General features: G+C 42.1%; 1 protein-coding gene across 1 annotated transcript in view; it reads right to left on the bottom strand.

The window, feature by feature from the left end:
* Window positions 1-18,027, bottom strand: part of ADAMTS19 (ADAM metallopeptidase with thrombospondin type 1 motif 19) — a 284,879-nt gene that overhangs the window by 226,751 nt on the left and 40,101 nt on the right. The window contains exon 3 of the mRNA XM_074994147.1: window positions 688-853. Within this exon, the coding sequence (XP_074850248.1) occupies window positions 688-853 (166 nt within the window). The remainder of the gene's footprint in view (window positions 1-687; window positions 854-18,027) is intronic.

Here is an 18,027-nt window from a genome sequence, read left to right as displayed (position 1 = left end):
TGTTTGGAGTATTTCAGACTATTCATGTAAACTTAATTTATAAAATAATACAATTCTAGATACTATAGATACAATTGTGACACTTAGAATGTCACTTGCATTTAAAGAAAGATATACACATATCATATCTCACAGAACTGGAATGGACCTCAAGAGGTCCTTGTGTCCAGCCCCCTGCCCTCACAGCAGGACCTATCACCAGCCCTGAGAGATTTTTTTCAAACTATTTGCCCTACAGCCCTAAATGATCCCCTCAAGGATTGAGCTCACAATCCTGGGCTTACAAGGTCAGGGCACTAAACACTGAGCTACAGTAGCCCTAGTAATACACCACAAAGTAAAATAAACCAAACCTCAAACCAGGAATTTGCAGAACTGAAGAACCTCTTCAAGTCCAGCCAGTCTAACAAGTGTATACTTGAGACCAATCCAATGATAAAGGGAGACAAGAAATAGGATACAAATTATTTTTCCACTTAGATATGTCTGCTATTAAAATATGACAATGTACTTATTATGCAATGTCATAAGTGAGTGTACAGTTCCATTTCTGATACTTCAATTAGTAATTCAGCCCACTAAAAGTTATACCAGAAGAATGAACATACATGCTATTTTTATTATCTGTAATCTTTAAAAATATGTCTTATATAAAAATAAATCTGTTTAGTGAAATTGTCATATTACCTGTAACAATACCACAGTAATGGTTATGAGGAGCTAGCTTTTCAGTAACTTTCTCCTCTATAGATCTTTTTCGTCTGTACACCCTGTGTGCGTGACCTGTTACAGCCAAGGTGTGATTGAGTGGCTCAATAAATATGAAGTCCTCGTTAATCTGTATAAACCCCATCTGCAAAGGAAAATAAGAGGGACTTTTAAACTACGTAATTTAAATAAACCACATATGCAAACACACACATTCACCTTGTCCTCCCCACCAACCCCCTCCCTTCCCACCCCCCAAAAAAAGCCAACAGTTCTTTATTTGAAACAATCATTTTCAGAATGCTAGGAGTGATAATACAGTCTCTCCATTTCTTTTGCCTCTATCTCAATGCACGTTAAAACTTAATTTACTTCAGTGACACCTGTGTGGGTTGCTACACACTAGCAGCATATACAGGGTGAATGATCTGGAACGTTAAAGACTTGCTTTGGGAGACCTATGATTCATTTAAATGTGCACATATACCACAAAATCTTAGCCATCTCATCATATTTTGATTACCAGTTTTTACTTATAAAATAGTTCATATGCAAAGATGAATTTAGGGAGTCTATTGCCTTTGTAGCACTTATGAAGAGTCATTATTGATCTGAAATTCTGAAGCCCCCACATATTTTTAAACTTTTTAATTAATTTTTTTTCTCCCAAAATAATTCATGCAAAAACAAAGAAATGATACATGTGTTGCAACTTTTTTAACCTACGGGCACAAAATGAATCAAGCTCATAATTGAGATCACAAATACACTACAAGAATGAGAGTTTTTACCACTACTACAGGTTGAACCTCTCTTGTCCAGCACCCTTGAGACGTGCCCAGTGCTGGATGAGAGAATGCCAGACAACAGGAGGTCAATATTTTCGAGCACATTACCAACACCTGCACTGCTTACATGGCTCTTAGAAGACATTTAAGCTAAATAACACCACAGAACAGTGAGAGCCAGGACTGGTGACTGGAAATAAACCTTATGGGACCACGGGAAACTTGGCCACACTCATGATAAGTGGTCGTATGACTAACTAAAAGCATGCCGGATTACAGAGTTTGCCAGACAAGAGAGTTTCAGAGTAGAGTGGTTCAACCCGTACCCAAAATTGTTCAATTTGCCATAAAATACCAGTTTCTGTAAGAATGACAAAATATATAGAACAAATATTTTTATATAAAATACCATTAACAAAACTGTCCAGCAATTTCTAATTCCAGAGTTTTACAAGCTATTAATCTATGAAACACTGCTTCTAAAATACCCAACAAAATGGCACACCTGACTCAAAAAAGGAGTGTTTTTCTCCATGTTTTCATGTCATTCCCATTTATACATAGAAGAGGACTCTCTCTGTTACATGCAACTGAGCTGCATAATCATATTCAAACAGAAATATTTAATTTCACAACAGGGTATATTTGCTTCACGTTAAATTCTGAGTTTTCTGAGGGTCAATGCTGAATAGAAACAATATTTTTATCCTGAACATCTTATAGCACCTTTAAGATAGCTGGATTTATTTGGTTGGTTTTTATTTGTCATATTTTCATATTTTTGTTTATTTACAGGTTGATTTATGGGAGTCTGTTGAATATTAAATATTTAGGAGGAAAGTGAAAAAATTCAATATACATTCAGTGCAACTATGAGGTGGTGCTTTTATACATCATGTAAATTTTTCTACTCATCAAAAACTGGTCTCTTTATATTGAGAATTATGTTTTTAAATAACTTGTGGCAATTTTCTCTTGATATTTGTGGATTCTGACTTGATTTTTTAAAACTTTTTTTAATGCCATGTCTGTGAAAGTTACTGAACATACTTGAATACAGAATCCCCCTCTCTTTTCTCAGGTACAGGGAAAAAAAAAAGGTAGTTGTGCAGACTTTTCCACATCACTCAGCCAATATGCCTTAGCCCAGACCTGAAGGAACTGCCTCTACAAATGAGTGAATAGCTCGTTCCCACTGCCTGTTCAGTCTGTGGTCTCTTGCTAAAATGTTAACTTAACAGTGGCATCTGTAATGTGGTAACCAATGTATTTATGACCTGACTGAGACCATCAGCTCATTTCACATTAGCCTTGACCACTACTTACTTAGACTGTATGTTAACCTAGTGGTTAAGGGCTTTAAATGCTATTCCCCATCCAAGGAGTTATTCAAATAAGAAATTGCAAATTCAACATAAAATTTACCAAAGTCATTAATATTAGCCATATGTATTCACTTGAACAGTTCCCAACTAAATGTGGATGGCCAAATATTCAATCTGCTCATTCTGGCTGCTCTTGAAAATAGCATAGCTCTTTCTAAAGCAGATACTCTGCCTGACTGGCCGTGTACTATTCCTCCATCACCTGAACACAAAGAGGAGGAGATGAAAACACACACATACCCCTCCTCAGTAGCCAAGCTCCCCATTCTTTGGTTTCACTGGGAGGTGAAAGAAGGACATTTCTAACAATTGCCTTGAACTTCATGAGGCTCAAGCAGAGTTAAAAAATAACCTTCCATGGCAGTTCCAAGCCAAACACTTATTGCAAGAAAATACGATTTTTTTTAATAGAAGTGTTCACTCTGGCACATCACTCTGCCCTAGAAAGATCATTAGCTGGTGACAGAATGCCCAGAGGAATAAAGCTAGATGTGACAATTGTTCAGGTAGCCAGCCAACACAGTACAGTCCTTGTGTATAAGCCAGCAAGCAATTGGGTGTTGATATGGTGCTTGCAAGATGACAACAGGTCCGTAATACAAAGAATGAAACACTTATGTCATGAAAATACACCTTTAGAGGACCAGCAAGAACAAGGTGATTAAAATATAGAAGCAACAAAGCCAGCCTTTGTAATTGAGTACATGGGAACTGATTCAGCTGCAACTGAAGTCACTGGAAAGGTTTCCATTGATTTTAATAAGAGGTTAATGTGATATGAGGTAGATACACCTATCTTTCCATGCACAGGTAATGGTCTAACATAATCATGTTTGTTGTAGATGAGCATGCCTCCATTTTCAAATGACTTTTAAAGGTTTTTTTTTAAATGCATCAAAACACTTACTGAAGACTATGTGGAAGACAAATTCACTGATATGATGAACATACATTAGTCAAACACCTAAACCTGCCTCTTAACTGCTCCCACACATGTACATAAGGATGCAGATGCAATGTATGTGACATCAACTCAAAAAGATAGTTGCATCTGCTGAATGTGCACAGATACACTGGTGATAAGCACAACATAAATGCACTGAAAGTCTGCACGTTCTAAGAGATCCATATATATCTAACACATTTCATGGAGTGTGTACCTAAAAAAAATGTAAGTTTTCTACTGCAAATGTTCATATTCCAATTTGTAAAGTCTTATAATTGTCATAAAATAAAAAATTGTAATGTCTCTAATGCTGAAAGACGATTATCCTCATGTTGCAATGTCTGTTACAACAGCTTGCCAAGAGTTCATAGGTCACTTTCTTAGAAAAATGGAATATACTAGTGTTTATATTTGATGAGAGACTTGATTCTCCTGTCATTTACATCTTTATATATTTGAAAATACTATAAACAGTCAGTGCACCAAGATAAAGAGAGGAGAATGTGCCTGTTCACATTACAAGAAACAACTGCCTTTATCAGGTAGATGTCCCTGTATAGAAGTTTGGTTCTTGGTATACATTTGGCTTTTTAAGATTTTTGATGCAACCAAGGCTCTGTCTTCATTACCAAGTTTTGTTGCCAAAAACTGCCTGTTGGTGACCAAACAGTCACAGTTTATACAATGTAATGTGACATTTGTCAAGAAAAAACTCTGTTTTGTAGTGACAAAATCTTTCACCCCCTACAAGAGACATTTTTCTTTTCCCCTCCCCTTTATTGTCGACAAAGAGTTAACGTCAACTCAGCTATTTGTTCATTTGTTTTTGATAGAATTGGCTTCTGCCAGCATCCCACAATGCCTTACTGGAGAGCTCTCCTCAGCAGCTGGACCACTGCTGCCTTGTAGCCATACTGCCCTTCCTATTTCCAAGCTCCAGAAAGTATCTGACAGCTGAGTGAGCTGCCACATTTGAGGACCAAACAAAGAACAGATCATTGGACTGTTCCTGTTCTGCCTGGCACTAGGAACAGAGTGCCAGGCAAACTGCAGCTTCCAGAAGAGGCGGACAAATTGCTGTGCTGCTTTGACATTGCACAGCATGGAGAGCTCACACAGCTGCTACTGCTGCTGGTCCAGGCAGCTGAGGAGGATGTGGGAGAACTCAGAGGGAATCCTGCAATGCAATCAGCTCTGCTTTCCCACAACAATGCACTGTGGGATACTGTGACAGATCACTCACCTGTTCCTTAGGGGTCTTTGTGTGCTTCAGAGAGGCCCCTTTGTTGCCCTGGGGCTTCCCAAAGACAAGGGTCTCCCTTTACCATGCCATTTTTGTCACAGGCCAGTCTTGAGTTGGGGTGGAGTAGGACCCTCTCCAGCAATCTCAGGCCATCCTGGTTTGACACGAGTTGGGTACCCCTCCAGGGGAAGAAGGGTGGGGTCCAGTCCCACCTGCTGCCCTGAACTCTGGCCCAGGAACCCTAGAAAGGGAGGCAGCAAGCAGGGCTTTTGCCCCTCTGCCCCACAGCAGCAGCCTTTCCCTGGGCCTCTGCACCCACCACTTCCCTCTAGTACCTTGTGGCTGGCATCACTCGGCTTCCCTCAGGCCTGTCCTGATCCATCCTCTTCTCAGCCCTCCAGCCCCCTTCACTCTGGGCACCATTCTCTCCTCTTTCTGCCTGGGGAAAGCCTTTTATAGGGAGCCTGGAGGCCTTAACTGGTAGCAGGTGCTTGATTGCAAGCAGTGGCTGCCTGACTGCTAATGAGCCCTAGCTGTCTATCCAGCCTGCAGCACGACATCCTCTGGGAAGTTAGGAGGGGAACAAAAAGGAATTCCTCCAGCATCCAAAATGTTCACCCTCCATCAGGCATTTGCCAGCTGCAGCTTCTGGTCTGCAACAACACATACTCTCACTGCATTGCTAATACTGTCACTGATGGAGTCCACAGTGTGGACATGATCTGTTGGCAAGGAACGCAAGTGCAAACACCCTCTGGTAAATTTTCTTTAGTTGATTTTTGCATATCACCATTTATTTTGTGGACAAAACTTTGTAGTGTAGACATACCCTGAAGACTTTGTCCACATTGGCAATTGAGCATCAAAGCCTTTGTCATTCACAGGTGCTTAGCCTCCCCCTACACCCTGAATGCCAAAATTTTGCCACAGCAACTGCTAGTGCAAACAGTGCTTTATGGGCAGGAATACTCTTCTGCTGACAGAGCTAACAGTGCTCATGGCAGGTGGAAATTTTTCCTTGGCAAAAATGCTGACAAACAGTTTTTACACTGTCTGACTTGTGGTGACACATCCATGTCTCTAAAAGCTGTGTAGTATAGACAACACCTAAGTCTTCTACTCAGACTCTGCCTGTTTCTGTTCAAAGTCCGAGCAAGACAAGTTCTAGAGAGCTTTTATTGACCACAATCCATCACACAAATATACAATCCCCACAGATTTAGCTCCTTGGAGGCAGGGTAGGGGAAGAGAGAAAACTCCAGCAGACTTCACAGTCAAGAAAGGAAATAAAGAGTAGGAACAACAAAAGAACACCCACAGGCACACACTGCACCCAGAAAAGGCAGGAGAGAAAAAAGAAATTGTTCCATCCTAGCACCCAGGATTAGAGATGAATACAGAGACCAAACTGGAGAAAGAGAGCCTAAAAAAGTGCCAGAGACTAACTACAACATCATGTCCTGATTTTGTGTTATAATGTTTGCACTGTAAAGATCCACTGACACACAGTGATGCTGCACTGTAACAAATACAGATATGCCACAACACAGACATTGTAATGCAATATCAGGACATCATGCCTGGCTTACCATATGGTAAATGCCTGACCACATTTTGATGTAGCTCTTCAGTTCCTCAAGGCTGAATATCACTGAGTTACACTTCAGTGATAGCTGATCATGGCCGCTGCACTGAAATAGCACAACATCTGAGAATCAGGCGTCTCAGCCACCAAATTATCCATCATTTAAAAGAAACCTATGAACTATATTTCTTGTGATATATATTTAAAAAGCTTTAAAATAATACAAATTGTAATGTTTGGGCAGAATATGCATTTATGCACACGTGGTATGGAACTAAGCAACATTTGCTCCCCAGCTGTTAACTGAGATCATCACCAGCATATTAGCACAGGGATGCATCTGTTACTTTGCCATATAATAACATCTTTCCCAAATGTTAGAAGCAGAATTCAAATCCCAAAATTTACCAGTGATAAGAAAATAAGAATCATGTTTTCTTATTTGCTCATTAAATAGCTGCTCCCTGCTATTTAACCATTGCTATGTATGTTCCATAGACATTCCATTCCTGATAACATTTTAAAATGAATTTAATGTGGCCATCTTCTGAGTCTAACAACATTCCCTCTCAGCCCCCTCGAACCCATCTGCAAAGGGAAGACAGGGACATAACAGCCAGTCCTGGATCCCCTTCCACACTGCTACATAGCCAGTACAGGGGGGACCATATCCTCTCACACCCTTGCACCAACACATAACCCAGCCTGTGATTTTGGCCTTTACTAGTTTATCCAACAGTCAGCAAACCCAACGTTTCTTTAAAGGTTACTAAGCCTATTTTAAGCAACATTCCCAAAGCATTACCACTGTCTATGCATTTTAAAATGAAAGATTTATTAAAATATATAGCACAAAAGCCAATTCTTTCTGAGCACTAATTAATGTTAAACAAAATTTTGTAATCAGATACTTTGTGGTATTTACAAAATCTCACATAATATTAAAATGATTTATTGTTTTGTTTGTCTTATTGAATAATTTTCCCTTTGCACTTACACTTCAACACAGCACCCCAAAGAAGATCATCATCATCATCAACAACCACCATGGGCTCAGCGTCCAATGCCTCCCTCACTATTTCCTTCCATCTTGCCCTGTCCGGTGCGGAGTGGCTTAGTTTCTGTAGACTAGCTCGGCACCAAGCTACTATATCATCTTCCCATTCTCTGTGGGGTCTGCTGCTCCTATTGGAACCATCCATTATGCCGAATACCAGGGTCTTCATTTTTTGTTCATTGTTCATTCTGCAGATATGCCCTAATAGCTGGAATTTCTGTTGTATAACCTTCTGCACTAGGTTCTCTTTTGTTGTATCTTCCTATATAGTTTCTCGTTGGTGACCTGCTGCATCCATCCTATTTCAGGATCTTTCTATTAAAACTCCTCTGAAATGCCAATATCCTTCTCTTTCGTTATCACCCATGTCTCACATCCATACTACATGCTGCTGAATATGCACATTTTCAAGACGCTCAGCTTGGTTCCTAACCTAACCGCTTTGTTTTTCCAGATCTTATCTGTCTTCAAACTCGCTCTTGTTTTCACTATTCTCATCGCTATTTCCTTCTTACAGTCTAGACCATACGTCATGTTGCTCCCCAGATACATGAACTCCTCTACATTCTATAGTGCAATCCCGGCTACACTGATCTTCCTTCTTATTTCCTTATCTCCAAATATCACTGTTTTTGTTCACCAGTGTTCATAATCAGTCCATATTGCTTCCCTTCCTCATTTAGCACTTGCATCATGCTCTCTAGCTCCTCTTCATCTTCTTCAATGATAACTATTTCATCCACAAACCTAACATTGATTCTCATCCTGTCCACAGTTATCCCTTCTACCTTTTCCTTGATCTTATCCATTGCTCTGTCTTGGAGTGCAATGAGTATAATCAGCGATATCAGATCTCCTTGTCTCATACCTCTACTTGTTCTAAACGAACTTCCCATCTCTTTGCACGTTCTCACTGCTGTGTCTGCATTGTCACTGATATCCTTCAACAACCATATCAGTCTGCTATCCACTCCGTACAGCTCCAACACCACCCAAGTCACTTTCTGATCTATACTGTCAAATGCCTTCTGAAAATCAACGAAGCAATTGTAGATGTTCTTTGGTCGAGCTTTCTGCACTATCAATCTTAGTGCCAATATCTGCTGTATGGTACTTCTATCCTTCCTGAATCCCACTTGCTTATCCACTAGATGTTCTTCCATCTGTGATCTCAGTTTCCCCATCACTGTCGTCATCAGCACCTTGCCTAGATTACTTGCAAGGGCAATCATTCCATAGTTCTTGCATTCCAATGTACTTCCTTTCTTGTGTATTGTCACTAGCATGGATCTTGTCCTTTCCTTAGGTGCCTTCCCTTTTTCACATGCTAAATTACATAGTCGGTGTATTTCCGGAATCCTACTTTCTCTGCCGTATTTAATTCTCTCTCTCATGATCTTATAATTTCCAGGGCTCTTTTTGTTCTTTAGTCATTTCATTGCTCTTTTTACTTCTCCCTTTGAAATATCAGCCTCACTCATGATGCTTGGTGGAGATATCTCTTTCAGTTCTTTGATCAGTCCTTCTGAGACACTTGGGTCCAACTGTTCTTTGTACAGAACACTGCAATATCTCGTCCATTGCGGTACAGCCTTTTTCTTCACGAACACCTCATCTTTCTCATCTTTGATCATCATCTGCTTCAGCTGCCACTTCCTATTAATATTCCTGCTCATCTTGTACACCTTCTTAGTCTTATACTCGCTGTAATACCTCTCTGTATCTTCACACTGCTCCTCTAACCCTTTTGCTTTTCTGGCCACTTTCCTTGCCACACTGAATTTCACTCTATACTGCTGTTCTGTTCTCTCAGAAACATCCCTTCTGATCTTCAGTGCACTCTTCTCTTGAACCAACTTCAGTGTCTCCTGCATACTCCACTTCTTATTGGTCTTCTCTCCTTCTGGAACAGCCTGCTCAATTGCCTCTTGTATCACCGTGGTTATTACTTTGACTCTCTTATGGTTCCATGCCAGTCCCAAGCCTGGATAAAGGAGGAGGGTTGGTCAAATGAGTGTTGATGCACTGATCAGGAAACAACAATATGAATAAAATGTGATGCCAGTACAACTAACTGATAAAAGATGCCAACTTGGACGTCACCTGGATAAACAAGATCTGCAGCACCAATCGAGCAATCGGGGTTGCGTCGATAAGTTCATTACCGAAAGAAAATCACAACTAACACATATACTATCAATTGGAACATGGAATGTCTGAACACTGTGAGTAACTGGAAAGTTAGAGTTGCTTTGAAAGGAGATGGAGAGCTACTGATACAATATACTTGGACTGGCAGAGATGTATTGGACAGCATCTGGATAGAAATGTGGTTGCAAAGTCATTTGGTCATGGAATGAAACAAAGCATGTGGCACGAGTGAGAGTCCTTCTCAGCAAAAGAAACTAGAGGGGCACTGTTAGGATACAAAGTGGTGAGTGCAAGAATGATGGTAGCAAGATTTGAAGCAAAATTGTTCAACATCTCAATATTGTGTCAATATTATGTAAGGACTAGTTATTTGTCCTTGATATTGATATATAGCCCTCAGCTACCAGTTATCTTTATTTTTAAAACCTGCAGAATAGATTCACATCTGTCACATGATTAAGTAAGTTTCCAGATTTACATGCTGTATTTCTTTCTCCTCAGAGTTTTCTCTGTCCATCTGCTGATTATTTTTTTCTGGTGTTCTGAATTAAGAAAAACACCTGCAGCTCCCTTTCCAATTGCCAGTGTGACAAGTGCTTTTCCCCCTCTTGAATAGCAAAAAACAAATAATGTAATGTGTATTAATTCCAGACATAATTTGCCCTACCACATGAGCAGTACTTTGAACATTATGTAGAGTTAAAAGCTCACTGTCAAAATCTACCCCAAAATGTAGACCCTTTAAAAACAATGCTTGCAAAACTTACAACAAACTGGAACGTCTGCCTGATTTTTAAAATCTCCCTGCTCTCTAATTTTAGCAAACCCACACATCATGCTACAGCAGTAGCTCTCAAAACGTACCTTCATTACCTTCTTCTACCAAAGCATGTGATCTCAGACCACACGTTCCAATGTTCAAGAGAATGACTTTAATATTATAAATCAACTATTAATGAAAGGCTAGAATACAGACATATACTTAATACTAATGCATACCAACACCTGGGCTTATTTCAGTCAGAATTTCACATGATTCCACAGGGTATACCGAATTGTGGAAAAAATAATCCAAACAAACTGGAAAGTGACCTTTGCATCACTTCCAGGGAAAGAGGCGATCCAAGGGGCAACAAAGTGGTAGAGAAGAGAATTAAGGACAGGACATCAAGGGATTCTCACATGGGGAATATGGGTTTGGTCTCCTCGAACCTCCATTTCCCCATTCTCTCTCATTTCTGTTGTAGACAGAAACACCCTGAGCTGTTGCCTCTTCCTCCTCCTTGCTCTCTCACTCTGGGGATTCCAGATGGGCTGGTCACCAGCAGGGACAGCACTGAGGGTACATCTACACCGCAACTTAAGGTGTAAGGCAAGCCTAACCACACAACTTGGCAGTGAAGATGTGGTGGCACTGCCTTCAGTGCAGGCTAGCCTACCCAAACCAACTCACTGTAGACCCATTGTACAGACTCAAGCCACTACCTTGCACTAGGATCTATACCAGTACATCTTCACATTTGTTATCTGTGCTAACTAGACTAAAATTAGCACAAATATGGCTACCCAGGCTACAATCGCGCTGTTATTTTGTGGGGTTGAGGTACCTTGCAAGCAGGAGAGAAGAACGCTCCATGATGGCAGGATGGCGTAACTAAGTGAGAAAGGCAGCTCAGTACTTGCAACACTGAGGCAGGCATGAGAGAGACTGGAGCTGGAACAAGCATTCAAAGAACTTTTGTAGTCTTACTTTTAAGACTGCAAATAAAACAATACAGGAGTTTGAAGCCCTACCCAGACACTGCCTGAGCTCACCATATGAACCTTGTGCTACAATAAATCTGAACAGAAATAAAAGTGAAGCTAGCCAGACTTCTTTCACTGTCCAAACTAAAAACAAAGAGCAAATAAACACCACAGAGAACCTTAGAGCATTATCAAAACAAATAAGGACACTTGTTCGTTTAAACACAGACAGGTTTAAACACAGGCAGTTTCCATTAACATTTATGGAAAATACTCCAGCCTGTCTCTTGCACTTCTAGCTGCTAACATCCGTACAGACAGTGGTCTTATGGCCCCTTCAGTAAGTGTGCAGCACCTTATCTTTAAAAAAGATTCCAGCCAGCTCCACTACATCAGCTACAGCCACAGTGTTCTTTAGCAATGTGCCAAATTGGAATGCCAAGCCCATCAGACATCTGTAGTTCTGGGAATGACTCAGTGTTGTCAGATCTTTACTAGTGATCTCACAATTGACAAAAATGTTGCCAGCCTCCTACAGATCCCCTGAGAGCTCCTGCAAATTTAATTCACCATGGAAACCAGATACTGAAGCAACTTACTGACGGGATGGTCACAACTGACTGACTAGGATGTGGAATGCCTCTTCATTTTGTCCAACATTTTCAGACATTCAGCTAAAGGTCAAACTGAATGCTGCAGTGCAGTTACTTTTTCCATGCGATTCCAGAGAACACTCGATATGTGACAGTAAATTGTCCCTTTGGTATATCCAGTACTTAATTTAGGCTACTTCTATATTTGAGACAAATTCAAAATAATATCCATTTTGTAATGCTGGATTTTATAAATTTGAATTTGACTGTCCTCCCCTCCCCACATGCCCCTCACAAAGTCAACTTATTGCTGCCACACTCAATCAGCAAACATCCATTGTTGCAGCAGTGCATTGTGGGAACCTATCCCATAGTTCCCTCATCTACGTGGCATTCCGGGTATCTTTACTAGTATTTGACATCACATTGTATCATATTCACATTGCATTGTCCTCATTCCCCTCCCATGGTAAGGAAACATCCATTTTTGCAGGTGGAAGGAAGAAACCTAATGAATCAACAAAGATCACCAAATGCACAGAAATCTCTTTCTTATAACTGAACTGCTTTTTAAAACTGTAGCTGTAACTGAATAAGGACAAATTTTATAAAAATCAGCAGGCGTCTGTGTCTTCTCAACTGGCCCTCCACCGACTGCCTCCCCTCTCTTAATTACATCTGTTGCCTGAAAATAATGGAGGGACAATGAAAAGAATGAAGAAAGAGTAGATAGTAAAGTTTTTTGAAAAAAGGGAGTTGAAGAGGGAAGGGTTTTTGGCTTCCCTGGTCATTATACAGCTTCTGTGCATAGCCTGTATTTTCAGCTGGCCACCCACCCACTCTTACCTATGTGAAGAGGTCCAAAGTTAGAAGAAAGAGGATAGAAAAGTCTAGGAAAAAAGATTTTTGGCTTCCCTCTTCACTACACAGACTTGCCAACAGGGGACATGGAGGATGGGGCTCACCAAATTTCATTGCCATTGTGGGGTGGTTTGGTGTTTGGGAGGTTGAATGGACAGTTGACATGGTCCCCGAAAATCTTTTTTGACAGTAGGATGCAAGGTCCAAGGCTCGAGGGCCACTTGAACCAATCCCTCCAGGCAGCATCCAGGCCCTGCAATTCATAGCCATTGGGAGAGACCTCCCCTGTGACAGCTAGCTCCCCAGTTCCTTGCTGTGGTGGGGGGTAGAGAGGTTGAGTGGGGGGCCAGTTGAAGTAGTCAGCAGCTGCAAGCCCCACAATTTGTAGCCAGCAGAAGAGATCCCCCCACGCCCCGTGGCAGCTAGTCCCCCAGGTCCTTGGTGTGGTGGGGGAACTTGGGGAAATTGTGGGGGGGGCCAGTTGAGGTAATCCCCCCAGGCAGCTGCAAGCCCCTGCAATTTGTAGCCACCAGGGGAGACTTCCACACAGCGGCAGCAAAGCCCCAAAAATCTTTCCCACCCTTGGAGCCCTGACCGCATGCAAACCAAGACATCACGCTGCCTGGCAGCATGGTCCGTACCAAATGGAAGGTATGTCCCTGCATTGGGCAAGGGGCTAGGCACGTGATGTGGGTGAGCGTACGAAAGACCCCAACTGTGTGGTGCCTGTGGGGGAAGGACAGGAGGCATGCACAAATGTAAACTGCTGAGAAGTTGTTTCTTGCCCTCCCATACACGCATGACCCCCTCAACAGCCTTGCTGCCATGTGGTATGGTGGGCCAGCAGTTGGTGCCAGGCAGTGCAGAAAAATATACCAAGTGCTCAACTAGCAGATGTAGAGACAGAAACACGTTGTGGTTATTTGTAATGGGCAAATGTGCTCACGGCGCTAATAGCAAAGAAAGACAGACATTTCTCAGCCTCTCATACAAACATGACCCCACAGCCACAGGCTTCCTGGTTCTGAATTGAAACTCACAGTCTTCCTGTTACCTAATTCCGGTGTACCTGGAGAGCAGTGGTCAGAGTGGAGCACAAAGGGACATTGTGGGCTACATACAGGACACCTCTGGAGGCTAATAAATTCGCTTTTAAGACATGGTGCTTCCACACTGGCCTTTATTCAAACTTTTAAATTTGAATTTGACACTACACCCAGCTGGTTCTGACGACAATATGATATCGATATTAGTGCTCCCTTTATCAAGCTAATGGTATTTACAGTGAAGACAGCCATGTGGTAATACTGAGTTTACTGCCTTAAATTCAAATGTATCTCATAGTGTAGATGTAGCCTTCAAACAATCTACATTCTGTCTTTTCCATTAGACCCATGATTATTACTCCTGCCCCGAAGACGTATTTTGTTGATAAGGCAGGGAACCAACTCAAAGAAACTCCCTTTATAGCCCTAAACCAGTCGTTCCCAAACTTTTTATCTCACACGCACCCTTGCCCCAGCCTGTGCCCCCCTCCTGCACAGCAGATATGGCTGGGAGCTAGGGCCAGGCTGCAGCTGCAGCTGCAACTGGGGACAGGGGTGTGGTTGGGGCCATGGCTGGGAGTGGAGCCCAGGTCAGAAGCCAGAGGCTGGAGACTGAGGCTGAAAGGGAACCCCAGCAAGGCTGTGATCAGGGTTTGGGGGGCAAGGCAGGGGGCCATAGTTGGATGTGGAGCCACAGTCAGGCCAGAGCTATAGATGGGGCTGGAAGCCTGGCCAGGGATTGGGGTTTGGGGCTGAAGGAGACCTGAGGCACAGCAGGGTTGTGTCTCACTCCCTCCCTTCCTTGCATGGGGGCTTACCCAGGCCTGAGGCACCCCCTCCATGCAGGGGTATACCCCACGGTTTGGGGACCACTGTATTATCCTATGTTGTGGCACACTTAGTACTAATTGTGAGGAAAAGCTATACAAACTGATATTGTTTAAAATTACTTCTCTCTCTCTCTCTCTCTCTCTGTCGCTCATAGAATTTTCTGTCTCATACAGATTTAAACACCCATCATGAAGGTTCACACCAAAAACAGCCATGACAGCTATGATCTGGATATTATTCTTCATTTACAAAGAATGCCAAGTAAAATCAAAAGTCCAGCTATACACAGCTTTTAAAGCCAGATGAGATCAAGCACATTCAGACTAACCAAAGCCTTTTTGAGAAACAGCTAACGCTTTAATTTAGATTTTATGTGATTCTATAATGTACACATCTCTGGATAGGCTCCAGTATATTCTCAAGACCCAAACCAGAACCATGACTCAACTATATCCCCACATTAAACTGAAACTTTTGTCAAGTACTAAAGAGGGAGAAAAACCTGAAGGAAGGTAACTGCTATAAGAAGATGGTGTTTTAACACTGGTCAAATATACTAATACATTCATCTTCTTCACATGATAAAGAAATACCTTGCAATGGTACCCAAAGAGGTCTGCAGGTCAGAAAGGCTGGAAGCCACTATATTATATAAGCTTTCCAAAACACTAGTGTCAATAAGAATGATCACATACCTGCAGTTTATACTTTTTTAATAAGACAATGGATGCACTATGCATCCTCCACATTCTTTTCGTATTAAAAACTGTCATAGGTGCTACATATAGAAACACAACAGTATTCAACAAACATTTCAGTTGTTAAAGAGGGGAACCTTTTAATTCAATTGTTCATTTGGAGTTCCATATTCTGACTAGATTTTCATAGGTGTTGCGCAGCCAATACTCACACTGATTTTAGCTGGATCTATGAGCACTCAGGACTACTGCAGGCATTTAGTTGCAAACATTTAGTTGACTGACATTACAAGAGGGAAAAAACTAGATGGATCACATACATCAGCCACATTGGGCTCAAACGGACACAGCCAGCAGCGGACTTTGCCGCCACCATGGGGAAGTCTCCCCTGACAGCTAAGATACCGGGGGGCTTTGCTGCTGCCATGGGGAAGTCTCCACCAGTGGCTATGATACTGGGACTTATAGAATCATACAATCATAGAATCATATGGCTGGAAGGGACCTCAGGAGGTCATTGAGTCCAGCCCCCTGCTTCAAGCAAGATCAACCCCAACTAAGTCATCCCAGCAAGGACTCTGTCAAGCCATGACTTAAAAACCTCTAGGAATGGAGATTTCACACGTCTTTAGGCAACACATTCCAGTGATGAAGTAGTTTTTCCTAATATCCAACCTACTTCTCTCCTGTAACTTCAGACCATTGCTCCTTGTTCTGCCACCTGTCACCACTGAGAACAATTTCTCTCCATCCTCCTTAGAGATGCCCTTCAGGAAGTTGAAGGCTGCTATTAAATCAAACCTCAGTCTTCTCTTCTGCAAAATAAACCATCCCAAATCTATCAGCCTCTCCTCGTAAGTCATGTGCTCCAGCCTCATAATCATTTTTGTTGCTCTCCACTGAACCTACTCCAGCACATCCTCATCCTTTCTACACCGGGGGGCCCAAAACTGGATGCAATACTCCAGATGTGGCCTCACCAGTGCCCAATAGAGGGAAACAACAACTTTTCTAAATCTGCTCGAAATTCCCCTCCTAATGCACCACAATATGCCGCTAGCCTTCTCGTCTACAAGGGCACACTGTATAATCATATCCAGCCTTTCATCCACCATAATGCCTAGGGCCCTTTCTGCTGTACTGCTGCTTAGCCAGTTGGTTCCCAGCCTGTAACAATGCTTAGGATTCTTCTGTCCCAAGTGCAGGACCCTACACCTCTCCTTGTTGAACGGCCATCAGATTTCTTTTGGTCCAATCCTCCAATTTATCCAGGTCACTCTGGATCCTATCTCCAACCTCCAGTCTATCAACCTGTCCCCCTAGCTTGGTGTCATCCGCAAACTTGCTGAGGGTGCCATACAGACTCTCATCCAGGTCATTAATAAAAATGTTGAACAACACCAGCCCTAGAACCAAGCTTTGGGGCACTCCATTTGAAACTGACTGCCATCCAGATACTGAGCCACTGACCACTACTCATTGGACCTGATTGTCAAGCCAATTTTCTATCCATTTTATAGTCCATGTATTCAATCCATACTTCTTTAGCTTATGGGCAAGAGTGTTTTTGGAGACTGTATCAAAAGCTTTGCTGAAGTCAAGGTAGATCACATCCACTGACTTCCCTTATGTCCACAGAGCCTGTTACCTCATCACAGAAGCTAATCAGATTGGTGAGGCACGACTTGACCTTGGTGAATGCATGTTGACTACTTTTGATCACTTTCCCCTCTTCCAAGTGCTCCTAAATGGATTCCTTGTGGATCCCTCCATTATTTTCCCAGAGACTGAGGTAAGGCTGAGGGGTCTATAGTTCCCTGGATTGTCCTTTCTTTTTCTGAAGACAGGTACAACATTTGCCTTTTTCCAATCATCCTGGATCTCTCCCGATCTACTAGAGTCTTCAACAATAATGGTCAAAGGCTCAGCAATGACATCTGCCAATTCCCTAAGTACCCTTGGGTGCATTAAATCCAGACCCATGGATTTGTGTATGTCTAGTTTTTCTGAGTAGCTCTTAACTTGTTCCTTCCCCATCGAAGGCTGCTTTCCCATACTGCATTGTCTAGCACCGTGGTGTGGGAGCTGTCCTTGTCCGTGAAGACTGAGGCTAAAAAGCATTGAGTATTTCAGATTTTCTTACATCTTCCTCCATTAGGTTACCTCTCTCATCTAGTAACAGCCTCGCACCTTCATTGATAACCCTTTCATTGTTAATATGCCTGTAGAAACCCTTCCTGTTACCCTTCACATCCCTTGCCAGCTGCAATTCCATTTGTACTTTCACTTTCCTGATTACTGCCTGGCATTCTCCAACCATATATTTATACTCCTCCTTAGTCAACTGTCCCCATTTCCACTTCTTATACACATCCTTTCTGAGTTTAAT

Source organism: Carettochelys insculpta, chromosome 5, assembly GCF_033958435.1.
Source record: "Carettochelys insculpta isolate YL-2023 chromosome 5, ASM3395843v1, whole genome shotgun sequence".
In the NCBI taxonomy this organism is placed as follows: Eukaryota; Metazoa; Chordata; order Testudines; family Carettochelyidae; genus Carettochelys; species Carettochelys insculpta.
The sequence above is the reverse complement of the archived record's forward strand: the minus strand, read 5'-3'. Positions and strand labels throughout refer to the sequence as shown.